The sequence below is a fragment of the Rhinolophus hipposideros genome, assembly GCF_964194185.1.
Source record: "Rhinolophus hipposideros genome assembly, chromosome: 21".
In the NCBI taxonomy this organism is placed as follows: Eukaryota; Metazoa; Chordata; class Mammalia; order Chiroptera; family Rhinolophidae; genus Rhinolophus; species Rhinolophus hipposideros.
Window position 1 is genome coordinate 42438184 of NC_138067.1, and position 25467 is coordinate 42463650.

The following is a 25467-nucleotide window of genomic DNA, read 5'->3' on the forward strand; positions in this document are numbered from 1 at the left end:
TCTTCGGCAAGGAGGGGGCGAACATCCCGGCCCTGTGTGCCAACTGCACTCCTCCTGCCCTCCTCAGGGGCTGCCTTTCAGGACTGAAGGAGCTTTTGGAATTCTTTGGTGAGTGCTTTGGATGAGATCTGTTTTCAGGTTGCTGTTTAGAACTAGAGTGGCTGTTTGCTTGGCCTTCACCCCCAACCTCTCTGAATTTCAAAGCGTTGTAACAGTCATCGGTCAGACACCAGGCGCCTCAGGAGCGCCTGCTGCCTGAGGTGTTCTGGGGGACCGGGGAAGGAGACATACAGAGATCCTCCCTGTGCCGTAGGAACCCAGTCAAAGAGAGATGCGATACTGGTTTCCTTTTTAAAAAATGTACAGCTAAGCTGTACTATAAACGTGCAGCTAAATATGCAGCTAGGCTAGCTTCGTAGTTCTTAGGGCTCAAAATTACGTGAGACTATACCTAGGGAGACATTTTCTAGGTTTTTGTTTTATGGGACACTTTTTAAAAATTGGTAGTCTTCATTCTCCATCTTAGTTGATGCTGCTATTTGTATTTCCTCATCATCTGTTGTGGTATCAGTTATTTTCCAATCAGGAAAGTAGACCCCACCCTAGATACTTCAAGCAAGGGATTTGTTACAAAGGTGTGGAAGGGCTGGAGGAGCAAAAAGAGGAAAGGAGGGTGTGTGGAGGAGCAAGGGGGAGAAGGAGGTTGTTACCCAAAGATAAGGAAGCTGCCTTTGGGCTGGAGTCCAGGAGTCTGCACTCGCAGCCAGTTGCCGGCTTGCTCTTGCAGTTGACCAGGAACCAGAAGCCAACACTCCACTGGTGGGTGCAGTGACCTACTGTCCTCCCCAGATGCTCGCTGCTGCTGCAGACAGACCAGAAGTGGGCAAAAAGTGTGTCCTTCATCCTGCCATCCAGTCTCCAGCCTTTGGCAGGACCTAACTGGAAGCCAGCTGGCAAAGGATTCTGGGAAATGTCGTTTGCAGGCTTTCAGTTCTGGTGCTACAGAAGGGGGTATAGAAGTTCAAGTGTGGCCAAAGGAATGCTGCTTTGCTTGGGAATGATGAATTTGTCATAGTGGACATGAGCAGGTAAAGCATTATTTTAAACTGATGACATTCAAATAGGTGGAGAAGAAGTAGAATGGCCTTCCAGATAAGCGGTAGAGCCTGTGTGGAGGTATGGAGCAGGAATGCACAAGGCATGTTCTGGAAACAGTTTATCTGGAGTATGGAGTTCTTGTTGGATAGTTGAAAATAAGGATGGAAAGGTAGGTTCGAGTCAAGTTGGAAAGGTAGGTTCGAGTCAAGTTGGGGTGGAAGTGTTATAACGAAAACAGTAAAAATTAACACAGAGCATGGTACACTGTGATTTGGCCTGGGAGAAATCTGTGAGGAAACTCACAATATTCCAAGCTTTGGAATGAAAAGGCCACAACTGAGACCGAGGTAGTGGAGTTGGAGGGGAACAGTCCCTCCAGGGGAGCGGTTAACTGGTATAGCTGTCAGTGGGTTGGGGCGAGCCATTGGAAAAGGTCCGTTTTTCTACATCAGTGGAATGTGTTGGTTACTTTACCATCTATGAAGGTCTCCGTTCTCTCCTTTCCTTGCTTTTACCTCTCCGGGATGAAGCCTTGGTGACTAAGACTCATTGTGGTATTGGCAGGATCGCTCTGGAACTGGCACTAAGTTCACTTGGATCATAAACTGTATTAGTAAATCTGAAACCTGTGTAACCTCTGCAGGGTCCTTGATGACTTGAGATAACACTCTTATTACTCGGGGACACCTTTTTGGCCTTTTCTTTAGACATGAATTTACATATCCCATTTAGCAGGTAATTATTGAGCCAGGTGCTGAGGTTGGATGGAATTAACAATTTAACAAGAAACACATCAAAGGAAAAATAACCATTCAGCACTAGAGCCGCGGCAGTTGCTCTGCCTGGACCTCTCTCCTCCCAGACTCCCACATTATGGACTCCCTCACCCCTTTTTTGTTTTGTGTTTCCCCTCACTAGAGTGGGAGCTCTCTCTCTGAGGGCCAGGATCTTTGTCTTTTGTTCCTCGCTGCATCGGCAGTGTCTTGTGCAGTGCCTGGCACAATAGTAATTTGCAAGAACTCAGTAATGGTTTATTGAAGGAGAATAAATGAGTAGGGACGTGCAGGGAACTGAAGGAAGGCCACAATAGCCAGAGTCTAGTGAGAAAAAGTAGAACAGTGGAGATGAGATTTCACAGGGATGGATAAGAATTTGGGGTTTTAGTAGAAGGGCAGAGGGGAAGCGCTCAGGTTGTAAGCAGGGGATTGACAAGATCAGATCCGAACTTTAAAAAGATAATTTGCTGCTCTACAGAGTATGGATTGCAGAGAGCAAGAGTAGACGTGGGAAGCGACATGTGAGGCTGCGAGGATCCAGGCGACCTAGCTTCCCGGGCGGCAGATGTGCTCTCTTCTCAGTGGTGGAATTTGAGTGTCCAGTCCAACGGCAGGAATTGATTGTTATCAGTCTGGTTATAATTGCATGCGCTTAGGTTATCATTAGCCCCATGAGACCTACCTGTCTCCTTGAAGAACATCATTGTCCAGTGATCCTGCTGACGAATGAAAGCTGTCAAGGTAGCTTGGCTGTGAGATACCATTTAACTAGCTTGTACCTGTGAGTGACTTCCTGCCTTCTGCAAGATTTAATGGCCTACTTAGGGAGAAAGGGAGAAAGTCCAGGCCTCCTGGCTGTATGCCAGGTGTTCTACCACTAAAATGTTAATATTACCTTTCTCAGACTTCTGCTGAATCATTTGCTGGCACTGTAAGTAGCTTTTTAAACTTTGATTTCGCTACTTTTGAGATTGTTTATGCTAGTACTTTTCGCTGTGGGAATTGGACTTGCTTTGGTTCCTTGCAGAAGGCCTTTCACCGGCCTTTGCTTTTTAAAATGGAGTTGAGTAGCCTGCGATAGGTAGGAATGTTTCCGCCTCCTGACATGTTAGTTGGCAAAGTAGTAGAGGCAGCACTTAACAAAGGTCACTTTGGAAGAATATTAGTTGGGTACTTAGCATTCTTGGCATTCTTGTGGAATGATACAGGTTTATGGCCTTTTTATTAAGTTCTTAAAATCGAATGGTCTTTAATTAGAAGCAAGTACATATAAAACTTTGTGACTCCAGACAACACTGGCCTTACTGTATTAGATTATAGAGGGAGGTTTGCGCCTGTAGACATACAGGTTTTGTTGGGGGAATGGAGAAAGGGGTGTGAGGAGGCTGTATCAAACACATTCTGGCTCCATCCATGCCATCTGCTCACTGCAGCCTTGACAGTGTGGAATGTGGACACACAGCTTTCAAGTTCAGTTGCCTTCTGATTGCTCCTGACTAGGCTTTTAACTCGCATGATTCAGTGGTTGAGCTGCGCTTTCTGTTAAACAGTCAATATGGAAAATGGAGGTCAGTAGCCTAAGCTGTTTGAACTCATGTAATGATAAGACTTGATCAGCCATGATACAATAGATTTTTAATCACCATCTTTGAAATGGCCCACTCGTATATTTTAAATAAGACGGTGGAGGAGTATATAAATTCAAGGACGGACGTGTTATTACAACCCTCAACCCCCAAAAGAAAAAAAAACAGCAAGAGAAACCCCTCCTTACTCTGTTGTGTACGATTCTTCACTGGGCAGGAGGGGCTCGGGAAAGTGTGTCATCTCTTTGTCCGAGTGTAACCCAGGATGTCCTTAATAAAGAAGACTGGGGGGCTGATGTGTGTGATAGGCCTTTTGGTACAAACAAGTTACATAATCCCCGTGCTGACACCTGTGCTCCTGAGGGGGGAGGTTAGCCGGAGGGATCGTCCTGTTAGCGACCGCAAAATCAAGCCCCTGATAGGCTTCCACAGTGGGTTTTCTGAGCAGAGAGGAGACGTAGCAGATGTGTGCAGGAGCAGGTGAGTGGTCTGAGGAGCTGCGAAGGTGTGTGCAGAAGTAGAGGAGCCGGTTGAGTCACCTGTTCATCACCAAATCCCCTTTTTTCCGGCAGACTGTAGTAGTCACGTTAGCCATGTTAGAAAAGTTGTCACTTAAGATTTTAACGTAGTCGATGCTGTGGGTAGTGAAAGTCGGTCTGATGACGAGTTTTTATAATGGTGGTACACTTTTCTATTCCATTCTTTCTAGTGTGAGCTAGAAATCAGCAGGAGCTATTTCTTGTACATTGATTTTAAGACTTTTTGAAAGCAAGTAGCTGTGGTACGTTCCCAGGGCCATGTGTATACCTGGGGAGTGGGAGGTGAGGTCCCCGAGGGCAGCGCTCTGGGGGTTTATGTTGGGATGGAGCAGTGCTGCCGATCTGTACGTGGGTAACTGAGAAAGGTATGTTCTCCCCTGCGTGAGTTTATTTTTGATAATTTGAACTCGGAGACCTGGTTTTCTGAATAGCAGCCAAATACATGAGGTCAAGGTGATTTCCTCTAGTAGATAGGACAGCTGTCATGGAAGAATAGGCTAGACCTGTTTTCCTTCTAAGTCTGAGGGACTCAAGTAGTGATAAGAGGTGACTCATTGATCTTCCTAAAAATTGCTGGCCAAGGACTTTCAAGGAATGGTAGTTGATAAGGAGGAACTAATTACTATTTTGTTATCTAAGGGAAAATCATGAAGCTAGCTAGCATTGTATAGAAAATGCCATTTGTTATAAATTCCTTATGGGATCGCAGGTGTTTTCTTAGTTATTTTTGGACTCCTCAACAGGACATGTTGCTTGTGTAGTTAGAAATTTATCTTGAAGTAGTGAGTACTAGACGGGTGTTACGTGGAACACTTAGCACAAGCCCAGGAAAGTACACATACGGGGCTGGGTGGCGGTGGTAGCTGTAATCAATGGGACTGGCTGGATGTCACTCCCTTTTGTCCCCTTTGCAGTCATTTTGATTCTAGGATCTTGATTAATCTTATCTCTGCCTGCTCACCGATGGCAGAGTGGTGTGTACAAGCAGCCCTGGGGTGGGGGTGGGGTGGGAGAGAGGCTTTGGGTAGAGCACAGTTCTGACAGCAGCTTCTGTGACTTACTCCCCTTCTCCTCTTCAGCTTCGCATCTGTTATCTAGATGAACTGGCAGCAGATCAGTTCATCTAGAAGTTCTCTAGAGGAATCTTAAGAATTTTTTTTTTTAATCAGCCAGTTTTCCTCAGATTTTGCTTCTTATTTATCTGCCCTTTCCCCTTGACAGACTCCCTGGACAGTGAGACACAGGGTCATCGGTTTAAGAATGGGAAGGAAATTATGGCCTTGAGCACAGGCAGAAAGAATCTGGCTCTCAGGCACTTCCTGTGAGCCACTGCTAAATTACAAAGACCGGGCCCTGACAAGGCTTTTCAAAGGGGCATCTCACACCGCCACTGTGTCAGTGTTTCCATCGCAAGCAGTTGTTTTTCACGGTGCTCATTATGACCGGGTTTGAAGTGGCCTTTACATGGGAAACACGTACCTAGTGGGGTGAGGATCAACTGCGCATGAAGGGAGAGGGAGAGTGTGCGGGTTGCTGTCAGAAAGCCCCCTTTCCACCCACACCCGACATGCCATTGCTGCTCGGAATCCTGGGGCTTCCTCAGACAGTGACAGGGTCCTCCAAAGATTTGCCCCCGACCTGGCCCCTGACCTTTCCCGTGCTCTCTGTTCCAGTTCTCTGGCCAGGACCTCATGATGGAGTGGGAAAATGGGCCCGGGGAGGCGAAGGTCTGGGGTGGTGTCAGGAGAGCTGGGTTCTAGACAGGGCTCCATCTCTCACTGGCTGCGTTGTTTCGTTTCTGTCTCAGTGGTCACTGATCTGGGTAAGTTTCCTAAATGCAAGGAGGAGAAAGGGTTTGTGGGACAGACTGGATGACTGTTGTTGACTTTTGCCTCTTGGCAAAATCTTAGGAATCAGGCCACCAAATGTCTGATCAGTTAAAGGGCTTTTCGAACCATGAAGTTTTTGAGCTTTTTAAAATTATAGATCTTTTTTTAAAAAAGAAGTTTTTTTTATGTGGAATCCCAACACATAAAACAGATCCAATTGAGTTGCTCTATTTTAAGGCTGGAAGGTCTGATGTGCCACCTGTTCAGCCTTCTCCAGAGCCCCGAAGAACTGCCAGTTACATACGGGGCCCTCCACACACCGCTTCTCAGTGTTTCTTCTCACTCCAGAGAGGATTAGAGTCACCTGTTTACCGAGACCCCCAGGCAGAGGCCTAGTGTAGACAGGGGCAAAGTGGATCGCTGTGGGTGGGCTGTAGTGGTTGGAGAGGGCCAGCTCTACTTGCTAGCCATGTAGACGTTGTTTCATTTCTCTGAACTGTATCCTTTTATAAAACTGTGAAGTGTATAAAATGTACAGTATGAACACCTACAAAGTGAATGCCCCTGCAACCAACCTCAGAAACAGAAAGGAAGCCCCACTCGTGTTCTTTTTCTATTGTATCTCCTTTCCTAGTTTCACAGTAGGAAGCTGAATTATGCTTTTTAAATACTGAGGTGATAAATATTTGATTAAGAAATATTTTTCATAATGACTTTTTATTAACAGTGTCTACATGTAACATCTTTTCATTCAGAAAATCCAGTTTGTTTTAAACGTAGTAACTCATATATTCATCTCCTCTAGCAGATAGGGATAAACACCTCAATTTAGCAGGTTTCACATATGATTAATTGAGCCTGGGGCACAATTTTGTGCTGATTCCCAGCCCCTTTCCATGTTCTGTCTTGTAACTTGTTCATTTTTCATCCCTCTGAGACCTCTGTTTTTAACTTCATTTGAAACAAGGCAAGTGTGTAAGTAAATGTGGAGGCCAGAAGACGGGAAGGTGGAATGTATTGATTTTGCTAGTTTGAGTCCTAAATTAGTTCTTTAATCTGTGGGTCCACACTGTCGCCTGCTAAGATTTGCTGGCTTGGGAGTTGGTTCCGTTTGTTCTGTTTCTGTGGGACCATTGTTCTTATCTTCATTACAGGTGCATTAAATAAAAGAAAACAAAACCATTCTTTAAAAAATGTATGCATATGGCATAACTTTTATTACTTGCAGTAGCCTGTTTTAGGGCTGGCAATTTATAGAATAATGCAAATGAGTAGTGAGGAATAATTAGAAACAATGGGCTGAAATTCTCCTGTCATCTTAGAATGCCATCAGGGGAATGGAATAGTAAGACTTACTGTTGGACTTGAAAATAAGCTGACCTATTTTTCCCAATCGACAGAAATGCGTGTTTCTTCAGCACTGCCCTCTGTTTGCAAGGCACATTTGGCTGGACGGTGCTTCCACTCTTCTTGCTTATTCAGATAAATTTTTATGGAGAACATTCTTTCAAAAAGAACTTTTTTCTGCTGAGAAGTTTTAAAAAACTGAATAGATCATAAGTGCTTCGGAAATAATTGCTGAAATAATTTATAGGTTTTCTTTACCACTTCAAAATCAATGTAAAATTGGTCTGAATACCAGGAAATTCAGAGGTAAGACTTGGCTGTATTTTTGTATCTTGGTTTGGTAAGCGTCTCAGCTCAGTGTATTAATGGTAGACAGCAGGCTTGTTGGAGTGCCTTTAATTTCAAATTGGTCTTGATTTTGCATTTCCTTTGCTGGGGAATATTTCCACAGCTTATCAGAAATCCTGTTTTGTTGTTGTTTTTCTTAATATAGCTAGCCATGTGATGCATCAGTGAGAAAGATTGCTCAGCCTTTGGTTTTGTCTTTGTTTCTAGTCACTTTGATCAGATAGCTTGATTAGAACTCCAGAGCTACCTGGTATAAAGCTGCTGAGGATAAAGTTTAAGGAAGTGCTTTTGCTGAAAGCAGCCTCCTTCATTCATCAGGGGAATTTGATTTCATCCTGTAAATAACTTGGCTTAGAAATTTTGTTTCTTTGGGACAGGCTTGTAGAGTTGTGCATACCTCAGAGCATGAGAACTGTGTCACGGTGAAAAGTGGGCTGCTTGCTTTATTTTGTGTGGGCCAGTTGGGGTAGTAAGACTGCAACAGAGTCGTTTTTCCTATCCTGGAATTCAGAGGCACCTTTAGTGGGGCTGGGGGTGGGGTGGGGTGGGGTGTGTGTGTGTGTGTGTGTGTGTGTGTGTGTGTGTGTGTGTAAATCAAACAAAAGGAGCAGGAAAAGACATTTGCAAAAATTACAAATGGCATGTCAGAGACTCTTTCCTAGCTGCTCTTTAAAAAACTAACTGTAGGCCAGATTATTTTCAAAACAGACATCTGACTTATCAGTCCTTGAACATTGTCTTGGACCCCTTGTGTTCTCCTCATTGGGTTCTCTGGAGAGTGCTGCCTATTGAGTTCACAGAGTATAGTGAGAGCCCAAGACATACACACACCCAGTGTCCCAGAAGAGCCCATATGTTGAGAGATTCCACATTTCAAGGCCAGATGGCTCAACACTTAAATCAGTCTTTTCAAAGATCCAGATGACCCATTTCAGAGATTTCCTGTACCTTGATAGAGCGCTTGGGGATAGAGTGAGATTCCGTGGCTATGAGGAAATCCTCCCTCCTACATTAAATTGTAGGTGTGTGAATTCTGTGCTGGTGGAAGCAACCTCCAGGACTATTCTGGGCAAATACAATTCGCTCTTTTCTTCCTTTGTAAATTCGTGGCTTTCTGCCCCCTTCCCCATGTTGTTATTTTAATTTGCATTGGACTGAGGTAGAAATGTAGTTGCCATATGCAAATGGATCTTTCTTTTATGTAAGATGATCTCTTCCTTAGACTATGTTGATATGTTAGGTGAGGAGTTGAGGTAGCAGTGTTAGCACACACAGTAAATAACATTGGTGGGATAAAAGATTGTGTTCATAGTGTATTCTCACAGGTAAAAATGCAATCTGTTCCTAGTTTGAGCCCCAGCTACCCTTCTTGTCTTCTGCCTCCCGTGCATGAAAATTCTGCTCCAGTCTGCCTCAAAACATGTCTAGTGTTTCCATTTTCGTCACCATGATTCATGCCCTTTCATGTCTTTAGAATGCTTAGGCCATCTCTCCAAGCCCTGCCAGTCTTTTATATACCAGTTCAAATTTTACTGCTTCTTTGATACCTTCCCAGAGCTTAATAGTCTCCTCTTCCTTTGTCTGGATCCCAGGAAATGAGCTATGCCACTTACTGTCTTGTGGTTTAGTTATTTTCTACCCCCCCTTCTTCCGCCTGCCCCCCCACTCCAGTTCAAGCCGTTGTTTCTCAGTCTAGTTGTGTAGGACACAGCTCCCTGGCCCATGCTGGTGTTATGAGCCTTGCACTAACCCCGGCTGAGGCAGTCGGTCACCAGTCCTTGGTCAGCCGCTCACAGCAGCTCACAGCACGGCTGCCGGCCACGCACGATGGCTGCCAGCCACTCATGGCAGCTCACAGCAGCCCAGCTCCAGGAAGAGCTGTTGTTCACAATCTTAGCTGTAAGGGCGCAGCTCACTGGCCCATGTGGGAATCGGGGTTAGCAGCACGGCGCTCTAACCACCTGAGCTACCGGGCCGGCCCCTAGTTACTTTTTAAGTAAAAATATTGTATCTCAGGAAATTATAAGATTCTCATCACCAAGGACAGTGCCCCATTCTTTGTTTCATCACATCTGCTTAACTTTATAAATCTGTATTTGATTTGGTTGATGGACAGCTCAGTTCTCAATTCTAAAGATTAGAGACTAGAGTAATACAAAAATGCGTAATGAACCCCTCTGAAATACTATGAAGGAAGAATTTAGCTGCTCTGTAACTGGGGCCGTCGGTCCTATTCAGTAGTAGAGGCTATGTTGTGCTTGTTGAATTTGATGGAGTCATTTCACAAGACACTTCTCATGTGGGAAAGAGAGGAGTAGGATAAGGGCATTGTTTCCCATTCTGAAAGAAATCGCACGGAGGAAATGGAGACTCCCTCCATAGCAGTCGGGTTCATAAGGATTATAATTGCTCTTTACAGCTGAATACCTTGGCACGTGGTTTGTGCTCGTCACTAACTAAGGTTCTGTAAATGCAGCTGGATTTCACAGGTGAATGAGTTAGATGAATAAGGACTTTGGACTCCTTCCAAGTTTTCTCTAATGTGTCTAAAATTTTCAGAGGAAAAACAAACAAAAACCTTAAGAAAGTTTACTTTAATGTTTATTGATATGAAAATGGAAACATTGGATTTTTAGAGAATATTTTGTTTAAATTCAGTGTTTCAGTAGACCAGAGTAGTGTTCTTACTGGAGCTTTTATATCCCATCCTTCCTTGCTCACTTGGCAAATAAATTCCTCTAGAAAATTCTCCTTTACGAGTCTCTTTTACTGGGAAAATGTTTCCTAGTTAGATCCCTTCCTTTTGCTCTTCGTCTCTCTCCTGTAGCTCTTAGTCTTATCAGGTATCTAGTTAGTGCAAACATTTTGATGATAATTCATAGCTGTGAAAACCCATTCAGAAATTTAAGATGTTGAGAAGTATGAATATTAAGGAGGTTTAGAAAACGCTCTTTGCTTTCTGTTAGTTACAGTGCAAGTTTCCATTCCTTTCCCCTATTGGGATTAAGAAAAATTATGGTAACAAGTATTTTACTTTCTTTGCTAGCAGTTCCCTATGAAATTGTTTCCTTATTGTATTAGTACATGATATGATTATTATGTAGTATTATAGTATTGTTAGTTTGGTGGTGTTCTACATGTGGTTGTTTGGAACTAAATGCATTTTCAGAATTTGTTGACTATTTTCGTAGGAAGACATGATAGTTGTTTTTCGTTGTGGATAATGGTGGGGGACCTTTATCCACCGCCATTGTGTCACGGGGCAGTCCAGATCACCGAGCGCAGAAACACTTGCTTTTGGGGGGGCGGGGGGGTGCCTGAGCTTGTGGGGTGGGAGGGGGAAACACGCCGAGAGTTGTTGACAGTCTGAACTTTAGCAGTCATAGTAATGCTGGATCCCAGTGGCATTTTTGTGTCCTGTGAAATGTGTACTATCTTGGGAATGTTACCACTTCTTGCCTGGGTGTTTTGTAGAGGTGTTAAAAAGGAAAACGCCCTCCTCCTGCCTTCCAATTGAGACACTCTGGGGAGCCAGCGTCTTGGTTAAACACGTCAAATAAACAACTCTGGGAGCCCGGTGACAGGTTTTAAAAAAGCTCTCAGATGTTTACATTATGTCTCTGTGACATATGTTTGTGACAAAGAATTGAAAATACTCCTGAAGTATTTTCCTTTCTGAAGTAGTTGACTTAGCATAAAACTACCTGTTAGGTTCTGTGTTTTCATTTTTCTAGCACAAGTAGCTCTAAAACTCAAAGATGAAAGGAGTTACTGTTTTAAAGAATACTTCTCCCCCCACCCCCCAATAGCTCTTCAGTTTTAAAGGGATTAGTACTGTCAAATTATTAGAATGGACATTCAGATTTTACTGTTTGAATAGCTGCGTTGGCCACTGAGAACACCAGTTCCCATCAGATTTAAACTAAAGACATTGCAAAGTCTTAGACATGCCCTGTTTTCTACTTTCTCTTTCTTTGTGGTCTCTCAGATCGTTAAATTTAGTGACTCAGCTAATTTTTTTTTACCCACCTCTTAGAAAAATTGAACGTGTTTGTGACCAAGCACTTAAGGTTATTTCCTTTAAACCAAGTGTTTGGGACGTTTTTAGATTTATAACAGTCTTTGTTTACCGTGTAATTCAGTCCAATTGAGGAACTAGTAAAACTGCATTATCCAGACATCAAAGACAGACATGTAAGAAGAACATACTTATACCAGGAAACCTATTAGGTTTCTAACAAGTGGAAAGTTACCAGGTGTCCAAAAATTAACCACTCCCATGCCAGCTAATTTTTTTTTCCGGTAGCTTTTTTAGTTTAGTCAGTTAGCAACATTCTAGGTTTAAACTATCAGTTGCTACATTCTTGAGAGTTGCTTTCTTTTCTTGAGCATTCTTCAGATAACTGACTTTGACTTGAAGGACTAAATAGAATATCATGCGGTTGAAATTGTAACTAAACAAGGTATTGAATGGATAATAAATGCATTTTAGTTTAGTTCAAAATTGAGCCAATATCTTTATTTCTTGAAGTTTAAGAGCAGGTTAGGTTTCGTTTTCCTGAGATTTCTATGAAGAGAGATTATTCGTCCCACTTTACAGAGAATAAATGGGATGATTTGCCAGCTGCATGCATCAGCCTCTTGAAGTAGGACCCGTGTCACCAAGTTATATTTCAAAATTGGTCAAGTGGGTGGCCTTGAGTCCTGCCAGACCCCGGGGTGAGGAATTGATAGAGAAGGCTGGCTCTGTTACTGGAGCAGTACCCTGGACTTCTGAAAGTTTCATCAACATTCCTACCTGAGGCTCTGTTAAACCCGGGTCTCCTCGTGGGTCCAAAGAAAACGGAATATGTGCACCACAAAGTAATGTGCAAATGCACTTAGTTGTTGGGTTTTTTTCCAGGTATTTCAGAGAATGTGTATAAACATGCTTTAGGTATTCATAAGCATTTTACGATTTTACTTAGGTAAGCAATTCCCTAGGGAAGTGAGGGTGGGGGAGATTTGTTTTGTCTCTTTCCCATGGACTAGAGTCTGCAACTTGGCTTCTTCAGGAGCATGCCACTAGGTTATCTGGAGGCAACTGTTCACAGTCACTGAGGTTTCTCTTTTGAAAATGGTCACACAATTTTTACATACCACATCTAGCCACATTTTATTTCCATAGAGGGTTTGGCTTTCTAGGTTATCAAAGGAAGATACGGGTGTTTGGGAAAGGTATGTGAAGTTATCATAGCGGACAACTGTGCTCGCCTGCTCAGTGCCCCAGGTATCAGCAGAATAATGTGTGGTGGTCTGATTTCCTGTGGCGTTTCTGATGAGATAGGCCACAAAAACATTAAGATTGTGGAAATGCTGGCTTCCTACCAGGGATAAATGAGATTCAGAAGAAAATGGCTCTGTTTCACATCTCCTCTTTGGGAGTATCTCAGGAGACTCTTCATTTGGCTGCAGGTTCAGCAGTTGCAGTCATATTTGCACATGTAAGTAGACCAGGGTGCAGTGTAAACAGTGTAGACAGCGGTGCAGTGTAAACACTAGTAGCCAGAGGACCATTTCTGTAGAGGCAGCCAGACTACACATTTTACTTATTTCGGCTGGAAAGTTGCGAAAGACTTTGTAAGACATCGTAACATTTCATTACTTCAACTATTCAAACTTTAGGTCCCGTAAAGTGTTACTTTTCAGCCACAGTCTGTGGTTCCCCCTAACCTTCAGGAAAGAATCCAAACTCTTTGGAAGTGATTTAATCTGGCCCCTGCTTACTTGCTAAGTGTCTGTCTCACCCATCTCCTCCCCACACACTTTATTTCAGCTGGTTCCCCCATGAGCCGTGCTTTTTTCTGGGGGGAGAGGAGTCTGCATATTTCATTCCCTCTCCTTTAGGTCTCAGTGGAGCTGGAACTTCCTTCAGAAAGGCTTCCCTAAATCCCAAAGGCTGGCTTTGAGGACTCTTTAATGTGCTTTAACTGTCATTTATTTATTCACCTTTTCAGTAAATATTTGTGTCAAGCACTTTGTCATAGGCTGAGGACGCCGAAGAGAATGAGACAGGAGTGGGCCTGCTCCTCACAGAGCCCATGTTCTGGTCAGCAAAGCAAGCCCGTATCACACTCTTTATTACATTTTTATTTGGAAATAATTACAGACTTACAGACAGTTACAAGACTTAAAGTATCAGGAAAGAATATCTTACACTCTTTGTTCAGATTCACCTGTTACTATTTTTCCTCATTTGCATTCTTTCTCTTGCACTTTCTGCCTCTCCATACACGCACACATGCACACACACACGCACGCCTAATTTTGTTTTCTGGACCAGTCACATACATTATGGCCTTTCCCCCTCCACCCAAATACTTCTGAGTGTATTTCCTAAGAATGGGGCTATTCTCTCACATGATAGTTATCAACCTCATAGATTTACATTAATAAACTAATTTTATCGAGTATTCTGTTCATAGTCCAGGGTTGTTAATTGATCTAACAATGTGCTGTGTAGCCTTCCCCCCTTGACCCCCTCCTGTGGTGCAGAATTCAGTCTAGGGTCAGATAATTGCATTTAGTTATGTCTCTTTAGTCTCCCTTAATTTGTAATATTCACATAACCATTTTTTGTTAATTATGACATTGATAACTTTTGAAATGTATCGTGTGCCCCCGTCCCTTTTTAATAGAATCTTGCTCATTTTGTGTTTGTCTGAGGTTTCCTTGTGGCTAGGATGCGGCAGTGCATTGAAGGCCATCAAACTGCACAGTGATGTGTCCTCCCGGGGATCACATCCGGAGGCCCATGATGTCCTTCTAGCCCTCTTCGGCAATGATAATTTCATTACCCAAAGTGTTACCCAATTTCTCCGCTGTGTAATTAGTGGGTTGTTTTTTTCCCCTTTGTAACTAATCATAAGTAGTCTATCGGAGGACACCTCGATTCTGTACAAATACCCTGCTCCTTATCAAAGTTTCCCTTTTAGATTTCGTGTCAAGTGATGATTTTTGTCTGACTCAGTGGTGTGAATTCAAGTTTCTGTTTTGTGCACTGGGTTATAACTTATCACTGTAGTTAATTATTTTGGTTCTCAGATTATTCCAGATTTGACCTGTGGTAGCCCCTTTGAACTAGCTCAATATCCTTGTGAGATACCCTATCATTTTTTTTGAGCACTTCCTTTCTTGTACAAGATGTTCTAGGCTTGTACCCTCCCTAACCCTGGAATCAGCCATTTTCCCAAGGAGCCCTCAAACCCGTGTTTTAGCACTTAGCGCACTGCCTACTTATGTGTCTTCCTCCATTAGATATTGCGCCTCTCTGAGGGCACATAAAAATATCAGCCTTACTCACTCTTAAAAACATTGTCACCCAGCATTAGGCCTGGCCCTCGCTGTTTAAGTACTCGTTGCATAAGAAAATCAATTTTTGCTATACAGTTCAGTGATTAAAATCGAGTTCCAAAATGATGATGCTGATGGTGTTGTTTTTTTTCCGCCCCATCTAGGAAGAAATGTTGGCAATTTGGCGATAGAAGTGGTGAAAACTGACCTAAAACTGGTATACAAGCACTGTGGGACCTGACACTTTTGCTGCATGGGCAGCCAGCCCCCACTTATAATGTTGGGCAGCCCTTGGGTCCACTGGAAAACACTAATCTGATCTCGGAAGTGGCTGATTGTGGCAGGATGTGTCGACGATGATGATGGCAAGAAAGCAAGATGTCCGCATTCCCACCTACAACATCAGTGTGGTGGGATTGTCTGGGACGGAGAAGGAGAAGGGCCAGTGCGGCATTGGGAAGTCATGTCTGTGTAACCGCTTCGTGCGCCCGAGCGCGGATGAGTTCCACTTGGACCATACGTCTGTCCTCAGCACCAGTGACTTCGGTGGGCGAGTGGTCAATAATGACCACTTTCTCTACTGGGGAGAAGTTAGCCGATCCCTGGAGGATTGCGTGGAATGTAAGATGCACATCGTGGAGCAGACTGAATTCATTGATGATCAGACTTTTCAACCTCATCGCAGCACGGCCCTGCAGCCCTATATCAAGAGAGCTGCTGCAACCAAGCTCGCATCAGCTGAAAAACTCATGTACTTTTGCACTGACCAGCTGGGGCTGGAGCAGGACTTTGAGCAGAAACAAATGCCAGATGGAAAGCTGCTAATTGATGGTTTTCTCCTTGGTATTGACGTTAGCAGGGGCATGAATAGGAACTTTGATGACCAGCTCAAGTTTGTCTCCAATCTCTACAATCAGCTTGCGAAAACAAAAAAGCCCATAGTGGTGGTCCTGACTAAGTGTGATGAGGGCGTGGAGCGGTACATTAGAGATGCGCATACTTTTGCCTTAAGCAAAAAGAACCTCCAAGTTGTGGAGACCTCAGCGAGATCCAACGTAAATGTGGACTTGGCTTTCAGCACCTTAGTGCAACTCATTGATAAAAGTCGGGGAAAGACGAAAATCATTCCTTACTTTGAAGCTCTCAAGCAGCAGAGTCAGCAGATAGCTACAGCAAAAGACAAGTATGAGTGGCTGGTGAGTCGCATTGTGAAAAACCACAACGAGAACTGGCTGAGTGTCAGCCGGAAGATGCAGGCCTCTCCCGAGTACCAGGACTATGTGTACCTGGAAGGGACTCAGAAAGCCAAGAAGCTGTTTCTCCAGCACATCCACCGCCTCAAGCACGAGCACATTGAGCGCAGAAGGAAGCTGTACCTGGCAGCCCTGCCATTAGCTTTTGAAGCTCTCATACCCAACCTAGATGAAATAGACCACCTCAGCTGCATAAAAGCCAAAAAGCTGTTGGAGACCAAGCCGGAATTCTTGAAGTGGTTTGTTGTGCTTGAGGAGACCCCGTGGGATGCCACCAGCCACATTGACAACATGGACAACGAGCGGATTCCCTTTGACGTCATGGACACCGTCCCAGCAGACCAGCTGTACGAGACCCACTTAGAGAAGCTGCGGAACGAGAGGAAAAGAGTTGAGATGAGAAGAGCGTTTAAAGAAAACCTGGAGACCTCCCCTTTCATAACTCCTGGGAAGCCTTGGGAAGAGGCCCGCAGTTTCATCATGAATGAAGATTTCTACCAGTGGCTGGAAGAATCTGTGTACATGGATATCTATGGCAAACACCAAAAGCAAATTATAGACAGAGCAAAAGAAGAGTTTCAGGAGCTGCTTTTGGAATATTCAGAATTGTTTTATGAGCTGGAGCTGGATGCTAAGCCCAGCAAGGAGAAGATGGGTGTCATTCAGGACGTTCTGGGGGAAGAACAGCGATTTAAAGCATTACAGAAGCTCCAGGCGGAGCGCGATGCCCTCATTCTGAAGCACATTCACTTTGTGTACCACCCGACCAAGGAAACGTGCCCTAGCTGCCCGGCGTGTGTGGACGCTAAGATTGAACACTTGATTAGCTCTCGGTTTTTCCGACCGTCTGAACGGAATCAGAAAAATTCCCTCTCTGATCCCAACATTGATAGAATCAACTTGGTTATCTTGGGCAAAGACGGCCTTGCCCGAGAGTTGGCCAATGAGATCCGAGCTCTTTGTACAAATGATGACAAGTATGTGATAGATGGTAAAATGTACGAGCTTTCCCTGAGGCCAATAGAAGGGAATGTCAGGCTTCCTGTGAACTCTTTCCAAACGCCTACATTTCAGCCCCACGGATGTCTCTGCCTTTACAACTCAAAGGAATCTCTGTGCTACGTGGTGGAGAGTATAGAGAAGAGTCGAGAGTCCACACTTGGCAGGCGAGACAATCATTTAGTCCACCTCCCCCTGACATTAATTTTAGTTAACAAGAGAGGGGACACCAGTGGAGAGACTCTGCATAGCTTAATACAGCAAGGCCAGCAGATTGCTAGCAAACTTCAGTGTGTCTTTCTGGACCCCGCCTCTGCTGGCATCGGTTATGGACGCAACATTAACGAAAAGCAAATCAGTCAAGTCTTGAAAGGACTCCTGGACTCTAAGCGTAACCTAAACCTGGTCAGCTCTACGGCCAGCATCAAAGATCTGGCTGACGTTGACCTGCGAATTGTCATGTGTCTGATGTGTGGAGATCCTTTTAGTGTAGACGACATACTCTGTCCTGTCCTTCAGTCGCCAGCCTGTAAATCTTCCCATTGTGGAAGCAACAACTCTGTTTTACTTGAACTACCAATCGGACCACACAAGAAGCGCATTGAACTATCTATTCTTTCATACCATTCCTCGTTTAGCATCAGAAAAAGCCGGTTGGTCCATGGGTACATTGTTTTTTATTCAGCCAAACGTAAGGCCTCCTTGGCCATGTTACGTGCCTTTCTTTGTGAAGTGCAGGATATCATCCCCATTCAGCTGGTCGCACTCACTGACGGCGCCATAGACGTGCTGGACAACGACCTCAGCCGGGAGCAGCTCACCGAGGGGGAGGAGATCGCTCAAGAAATCGATGGCAGGTTCCTAAGCCTCCCCTGGAGCCAACCCCAGCATAAACTTGACATCTTCCACCCGTTTTTTAAAGACGTGGTGGAGAAAAAGAACATCATCGAGGCCACTCACATGTACGATAACGCGGCCGAGGCCTGTAGCACCACCGAGGAGGTGTTTAACTCCCCCCGGGCGGGCTCGCCGCTGTGCAACTCAAATCTGCAGGATTCGGAGGAGGACATCGAGCCCCCTTCATACAGCCTGTTTCGAGAAGACACATCACTGCCCTCTCTGTCCAAAGACCATTCTAAGCTCTCTATGGAACTGGAGGGAAACGATGGGCTGTCTTTCATCATGAGCAATTTTGAGAGTAAACTGAACAACAAAGTACCTCCGCCAGTCAAACCAAAGCCTCCTGTCCACTTTGAAATTACAAAGGGGGATCTGTCTTACTTAGACCAAGGCCATAGAGAGGGACAGAGGAAGTCTGTGTCTTCTAGCACCTGGCTACCTCCGGACGGGTTCGATCCTTCTGATTACGCCGAACCCATGGATGCTGTGGTCAAGCCAAGGAATGAAGAAGAAAACATATACTCAGTGCCGCACGACAGCACCCAAGGCAAGATCATCACCATTCGGAATATCAACAAGGCCCAGTCCAACGGCAGTGGGAATGGGTCCGACAGTGAGATGGACACCAGCTCTCTAGAGCGAGGCCGCAAGGTATCCATCGTGAGCAAGCCCGTGCTGTACAGGACGAGATGCAGCCGGCTGGGGAGGTTCGCCAGTTACCGAACCAGCTTCAGCGTGGGGAGCGATGATGAGCTGGGGCCCATCCGGAAGAAAGAGGAGGATCAGGCCTCCCAAGGCTACAAAGGGGACAATGCTGTCATTCCATATGAAACAGACGAAGACCCGAGGAGAAGGAATATTCTTCGCAGTCTAAGAAGGAACACTAAGGTGAGACACCAGTTCAGGAGTGAGGCATAGGGAGGGGCTTGCAGTGTCTCGGTAAGAGTTGATTGATGACGATGATTTTCAAGGACAGCTTATTCTGGTAAAAAACTGCTGTGTGCGTGTGTGTTTACTCTTTGTTTGACTTAGCATAAAAAAGTAAGCACTGTCTCCGATCGCTGCTATTGGTGGCTCTCAAGTAGTATGGACCTTGGATTGACAGCCTGACTTGTCTTTGTCCAAAACAATAATTCATTACCAAAATGAGCAGAGAGTGTTGAACTGGTCAGTGTCCCGCCAAGTAGTCAAGCCAGGCACCATAGGTTTGCTCTTCCTTCCCTCAAACACCAGAATCCAAAATTGTGTGCCTCAGTTTCTTACTGCTAAACAAAAGCTCATCTGTACATCTCTTCTGGGCTTCTCTTCCCCTCTGATCCATAAAGGTTGCTACATTTTAGATTAGGAAAAATTGGATAGGTATTTGCACACACAAATCAGTTGAAGGGTCTTCAAGTACATAAATGAAAAATAAGGACCTTTCCACTGCAAGTTACAAACCTGTCCCATGTTTGTAGAATTGGGGTGCTGTTTTTTTGTTTGTTTTTAAGTGAGTTGAGACTGCTGAGTTGCTGTTTGAGCCTCAGATTTGATTTAGGGACCACAAGTGGGCAGGGAGAGGAAGAGTGACAAGTAAATTGTGTGTATTGTGAGAGTCGGGCCTATTTGTCAGATGTGGAGGGCGCGTCCCCAGGGCAGCGTAGGCCACGTCTCTGTCTTGTGTAGAATTGCACGTGTAGGGAGGGCACAGTGCTCTGGCCCCTTGGGCGTAGGCTTCGAGATGGAAAAGTATGTCCCAACTCCTCCTTTCCCCCCATTTAGAGTAGAGGGAAAGCCTATGTTTTTCAGAGAAAGACAGCTCGGTGAAGCACCACAGCAGAGCTGTGTTACGTGTCAGCCTTGACCTGCATGATACACAGATGATTTCTCTGCATTGAAAGCTTTTGCTGCTCTGCTTAGCACGAAATGGCAGAAAACAAAGTCATTTGTCTGAAAGTATTTCGGGGAACTTTGGAAAGAAAGGTTGTCACAAACTTATCATGAGACATACCGAATCAGCAGGATCTAGAGTCCAAGTTGTTTTGAGAGCTCACAATTCTGTTGTGAAATATCACCTGGAGGCCAGGTCTGCAGTTTTCACTGGTGAAGAGGGCCCTTGGAGGTGGAGGAACATGGTGCCATGGCCCTTCCCATGAAAACACGGCCCTCCCCAGGAAAACACGGCCCTCCCCAGGAAAATACGGCCCTCCCCAGGAAAATACGGCCCTCCCCAGGAAAAACACGGCCCTCCCCAGGAAAACACGGCCCTCCCCAGGAAAAACACGGGCCTCCCCAGGAAAACGGATTCACTCTGTGTTCCTTGATAGCATCTAGGATGCTCCTCAATCACCATTGACTGGAGCTTCCAGAAATTTCCTGTTCATGCGGTTGTCAGAAAGAGTAGGGCAGTATCGTGTTCTGTTCCCCTCCCCCACTGAGCTGAATATTAATAAATATCAAAGGCATTCTTCTTCTGTCTGATTTCCCCTTGGTTTGTTTTCCCCCTTGGATTCCTTTGTCTATCTGCCTTCAGTGTTTTGTTCTCCAGAGGTTGGTAGCAGGCAGCCCCATCCAAAGCATGAAGCCAGAAAGTAGCCTGACCTGCCTCCCGGTATTTCCCAAAGCTCTCCTGTTTAATGATACTGGGATCCAAACGTTTTGAATATTTTGACTTTCTTCCTCCTCCACTCCCAATGAAGACTGTTGGCAGAGCAGCTTCTCTAAATGCTGACAGTCTTCTAATTGTGGGGGTGTTTGCACACCTGGGAATTAGGAAGGTGGCATAACAGCACACTGTGAATTATAACTTTTTCTGACTTTTTAATACTTGTTGAAGATAATACTTTTAAAACACATTCCCAAACAAGCCATGCTTTAAAGAGCATGCTGTGTAGGCTCCACAGCAAACGCCAGCTCTGGTGAGCTCCTGAGGTACTGTGTCTGCGCCGGTCGTGAGCATTTCTTACCTAGAACTTCCTTACGCGGGGTTGCTGGGTCAGCCTGCGAGAAGCGATGGACTTCCCGTCTGTCTGATTTCTGTGGGCCACGCCTCTTCAAGGCAAATAAAAAATGATACTTCTGGCCCAAGAGCAATAGCGTGCCAGTAATCAGTTTAGGAGTGTCCTTTGGAAAGAGTGAGTAAAAGGTGAAATTGTCTTTTCCTGCCTTGGAAATGGTGCTTTGAAATGAGTGTGGCTACTTTGTCGTCTTAATGCAGAGATAAGCAAAGCCTTGATTCTCTTCCTGGTGGCACAAACCTCCTTTTAAAATTGCTGCCATTAACGCAGACTGACACTTGTTTTACTGGAAAAGCCAGATACTATGGGCCAGAGAATGCCAAGCCAGCCCCTCCGTGGGGGATTTGGCTTTCAATTTTTATTGGCATGACAAAGCAATAAGTATTTATTTGAAGTGAGGGGGAGCCAGCAGGTAATGGAAAACACACTTAGTGCCTCCTGCCTGCCAGACACCACTGGGGAAATGGCACAGATCCGTCTTGCACTGGCCTAAGTGCCCAGTTGAGGCAGCAACACCGAAGCAACTTCTGAAAAGGAAAATAGGTGGTTTGGGGGGGATGTGTTGGGGCAGAGTAGAAATGCCATGCTGGGCGTGGTTAAAGTAGTGTAGTGTGGTGACTGGGAGCTGAGGCTCTGGGAATGGGGAGTGAGGGGGGCCTAAGTCACATCCCAACTCCTCTGCTTCCTCACTGGGGCTTTGGGCGTGTGATTCTCATCCGTTTTGCAAAAGGGGAGAATATCGAAGCACCTTCCTCATATGTTTGTGGGAAATAGAATGAGATTATGCACAGAAAACATTGAGCTTACTGTATGCTGAATAAGCGTGAGTTCTTGTTATTTAACTAGACCTCGAAGAGTGAGGTAAGGAAAGGCTAGAAGGTGGAAATATGCATGTTATGTTGAGGAAAGGAGAAAACTGCTCTGGTCTGGCTGCCCTCCCTTCTGTGTAAGTTTTAACCCTATGTGTTACACAGCTGCTGTCAACAGCGCTTACCCTAGCAACCGCCCCAACAACAAAAAAGTCGTGCTCTGAGTATGATGTGATGTGGAGAAAGAAATCCCTCAGCACCCTTGGCTAATTTGCTAGATTACCTCTTTACTGTGAAATTGGACTTGGGGTGAGGAACTCGGTTTCATTTCTGCTAATGAAAGTGCAGACTGCAGAGCCCACTCATGCTAGGTCCTTTTCCCAGCTGAACCATTTAGCAACCCACCCTCATAGTGGGAGCCTTTCGCACTCAGCTGAATGAAATTGAAAATCTACGATTGCTCTTCAGTGGGGTCTGTGAATAGATGCTTTGTCTGTAAAGAGTTGTTGTTGCACATGGTCTCTGTCTCCCAGTGCCATGAGTTTGCAAAGAGGAGATCAGGACGAGTAGGCTCTTATTTTAAAGCCAAGAAACAGGCCCGCGTGCCTTGCTCCACAAAATGTGCCTTTTGGGCAAGCTCGAATTGCTGAATTTAGTGTGTATGACCACAGATTAAAGAGAAGCCATTATTGGCGATTTGCCCTTCTATCTGATGTGCTTTTATTTTGTGTGTGTGTGTGTGTGTGTGTGTATATATATATGACAAAACAGGATGATAAAGAAAATCTTTCACTGTAGCTACCATACCACATGACAAGACAACCCATTGAAAAGCTAACCAATTCAATCACGCATTGTTTGGTCTATAAGGCACCAAGTAACCAGTTTGACAGTTTGTGTGTGTCCCCCCAGCACCAGTGAATTGGCTTATTTCATTGGATTCAGTGAATTAGCTGGTTGTTGTGGCTTTGTGTGGACACAGCTCTCATTTTGTGAGGGCTAGAACGGAGTTAAAGTTTCGAGTGTGAATAAAAACCAGCTGGGGAATTGGGCTGCTCGCTCCCCAGGGAGGGATGTTGCCTTTTGACAGACAAGCTGAATTGTATGAAATATGGGCTCTTTGTAACCTGCTCAGGAAAGACTCAGTGTGTGCTTCCAAAAGGCTAGTCCTATTCACTGAGCTGTGAGGTCAAATAAATACTTGGGTCTTAAAAAGGGCGTGGGGCAGTGACTTGACCTTGGATTTTCGGATTCTTGAAAGAATTTTATCTTTTAAAAAAACTGTTTTGCTCCAAGGCACATTCACTTTTTTAGGAAGGAAACAATTCAGTGCATGGGTGTTTAGTGAGCACTTGGGTTCATCTAGCTCAGTCACAGGGAACATAGATTTTCATCGTGTATTTACATGCATTTTGAATGTTTCCAGAGAGGAGGTACAGGGCACTGTGGAATTGTAGAGCAAGGAGTTTTATCTCAACTAGGTTATTCAGGAGCACTCCCCAAAGAAATGATATATAAAGCTGGAACTTAGAAGGTGAGGCAGGCAGGCAGTGAGGGTGGAGGCTTCATGGGGAGAACACTTGAGAAAATGGTATGGAACTTGGGGCAGAAAAAACATGGCATGTCCACAGAGTTGAGAGAAACTTAGCATTGGCTACTGCAGAGAGTGAGGGAGAACCAGGCCGAATAAACAAGGCTGCGATACCGTGGGGAGGATTTGGTACTGTGCTACTTTTCAAATGCCGACTGTGTGCCAGGTACAGTAGCAGGCATTTTTACATCAGGTTTTCATCTGTTTCTCCTCTCAGTCTTAATGAAGTGATTTTTTTTTTTCTTAATTCCGGTTTTAGAGATGAGGAAACAGGCTCAGAGAGATGAAACACCCTGCCCAAGTCAGTGTAGGTACCAAGTGGAGGAACATTTTTTTCAACCCCGGTCCTCTGACTTCCACTTCCGGTGGGTTTTTAGAATCCAGTCTCTAAGAAAGACAGTAATATTCAGTAGCCAGGCACACATTTGGACCACTCAATCAGTTCAGTCAATTTGTTCATTTCAGACAAAGGACTTTGATTATCTGAAAAAATCCATTTTCCACACTGCCCCCTAAGAACAGCATGGTGCTGTTTCTAGCTTCAGAGTCTAGTCGAATAGAGGACAAAAAAGGCATGGAGACACTGAAATAGCAACTGGAACTATGAGAAATTGTTTCGAACTGGTGTCATTCGTTTCTCAGTTTATTTTAAGCCCAAAGAACTGCTGTAGTGTGTTTTGGTGACAAAAACAAGACTATCTTTATCTGCCTTAGTTGACAGCACACCTGTTCTTTAAAAAAAAAAAAAGTATTACAATAGGCAACTCATTTATTTGTCAAAGAACAGAATTACTTTGATCTTCACGGAGCCAACTTACTCTCCTCCATCACTTAGTGACACCAAAATATGTTCGTAAGGATTCATATTATTTCGAGTCAGGAATCACCTCGACTTCCATAGAGAAAGGACTCTGAGTGTGTTTTCTCCCGTGTTGGAGAGGAGGCAAGCGGGTAAAAACTGACCTATAGTTCTGGGAAGTCCCTGTTCAGTGAGTGTTGTCAGGCAAGATGTTTGTAAAAATTTTCTGGAACTAGTGGAGCCCCTCTACTTTGCCTCCTGTGGCATTGGCCATTTAGCCAAAGGCAGCAACAGGGATTGACCCAGATTTGCCTGATGTCATGCTTTATAGAGCAGGAGGCTATGGTCTCAATTTATTTAGGGTCCCTGAAGGGACAACCTGCCTCTTTTTTCCCTTCATGCGAGAGGATTAGGGATGCTGAGAAGGCTGAGACTTCGTACTACTTCCTGTTCCCTTCCCGAGATGGTGAGTGACCAGGTCACAGTCCTAACTGGCAGCTTAAAGGAGACAAGCCCAAGCATTTGCGCTTTCGCAATGCACTTTGAATGAAAACACCCTCAGATTTTCTCTTCAACTTGGGCTTTGGCTTTTTCAGGGCCAGAAGGGGGAGCACCAGTGAACCAAGAGCGAGTAACTTAATTGCAAAGGTCTTTTTCAAGCTCTGTTGGACACGTGAGAGAATCCTTGCCAATCAGAAAGCCGTATGTTGAATGTAGAATGCAAAAAGTGCTCTTGGGGGAACCAAAACTACATAGTGCTGTAGTTTATGGAATCTTTCGGTTTTTCTATCCTGCCACTTTCAGTAAGTCCAGAGTGTGCCACCACACCACTTAGTAAGCCACACGTGTGACCCTCGAGGGCTTTGCTTGTCCGTTTCCCTCTCGAGAGGGAGAGTTGTCCCCATTCAGAGGGCACGGTCACTGTTGAGACTACATCCTCTATGTAGCAGTCCTCCTTGAAAAACAGAATGGAGGATCCAACAGCCTGGATTCTGGTTTTTATTTCCTTTATTTAAATATGTTACCAAGCATTTAAAAAGCTGTGCTAGGTGGTACACCTCTAGTAACCGTATTTTCTGACCCTAAAATCTGGATAAGTAATTTGACATGTATAAGTGTATTTATGGAGACCAGGAAAGAATATTTGAAGTTGACAGTTTAAGATCACTACATAGCTCTACCCACTGTTCCCACAGAAGATAGAGGTGTTTTGTTTTTTAATCCAAGAAGGATGGCTGACCTCTCTATTGGTGCCATGGGAGACT

General features: G+C 44.7%; 1 protein-coding gene across 1 annotated transcript in view; it reads left to right on the forward strand.

Moving 5' to 3' along the window:
- ARHGAP35 (Rho GTPase activating protein 35) overlaps positions 1-25467 on the forward strand; it is a 121912-nt gene that overhangs the window by 26299 nt on the left and 70146 nt on the right. Inside the window, exon 2 of the mRNA XM_081032357.1 lies at positions 15020-18895. Within this exon, the coding sequence (XP_080888483.1) occupies positions 15212-18895 (3684 nt within the window). The 5' untranslated portion in view covers positions 15020-15211. The remainder of the gene's footprint in view (positions 1-15019; positions 18896-25467) is intronic.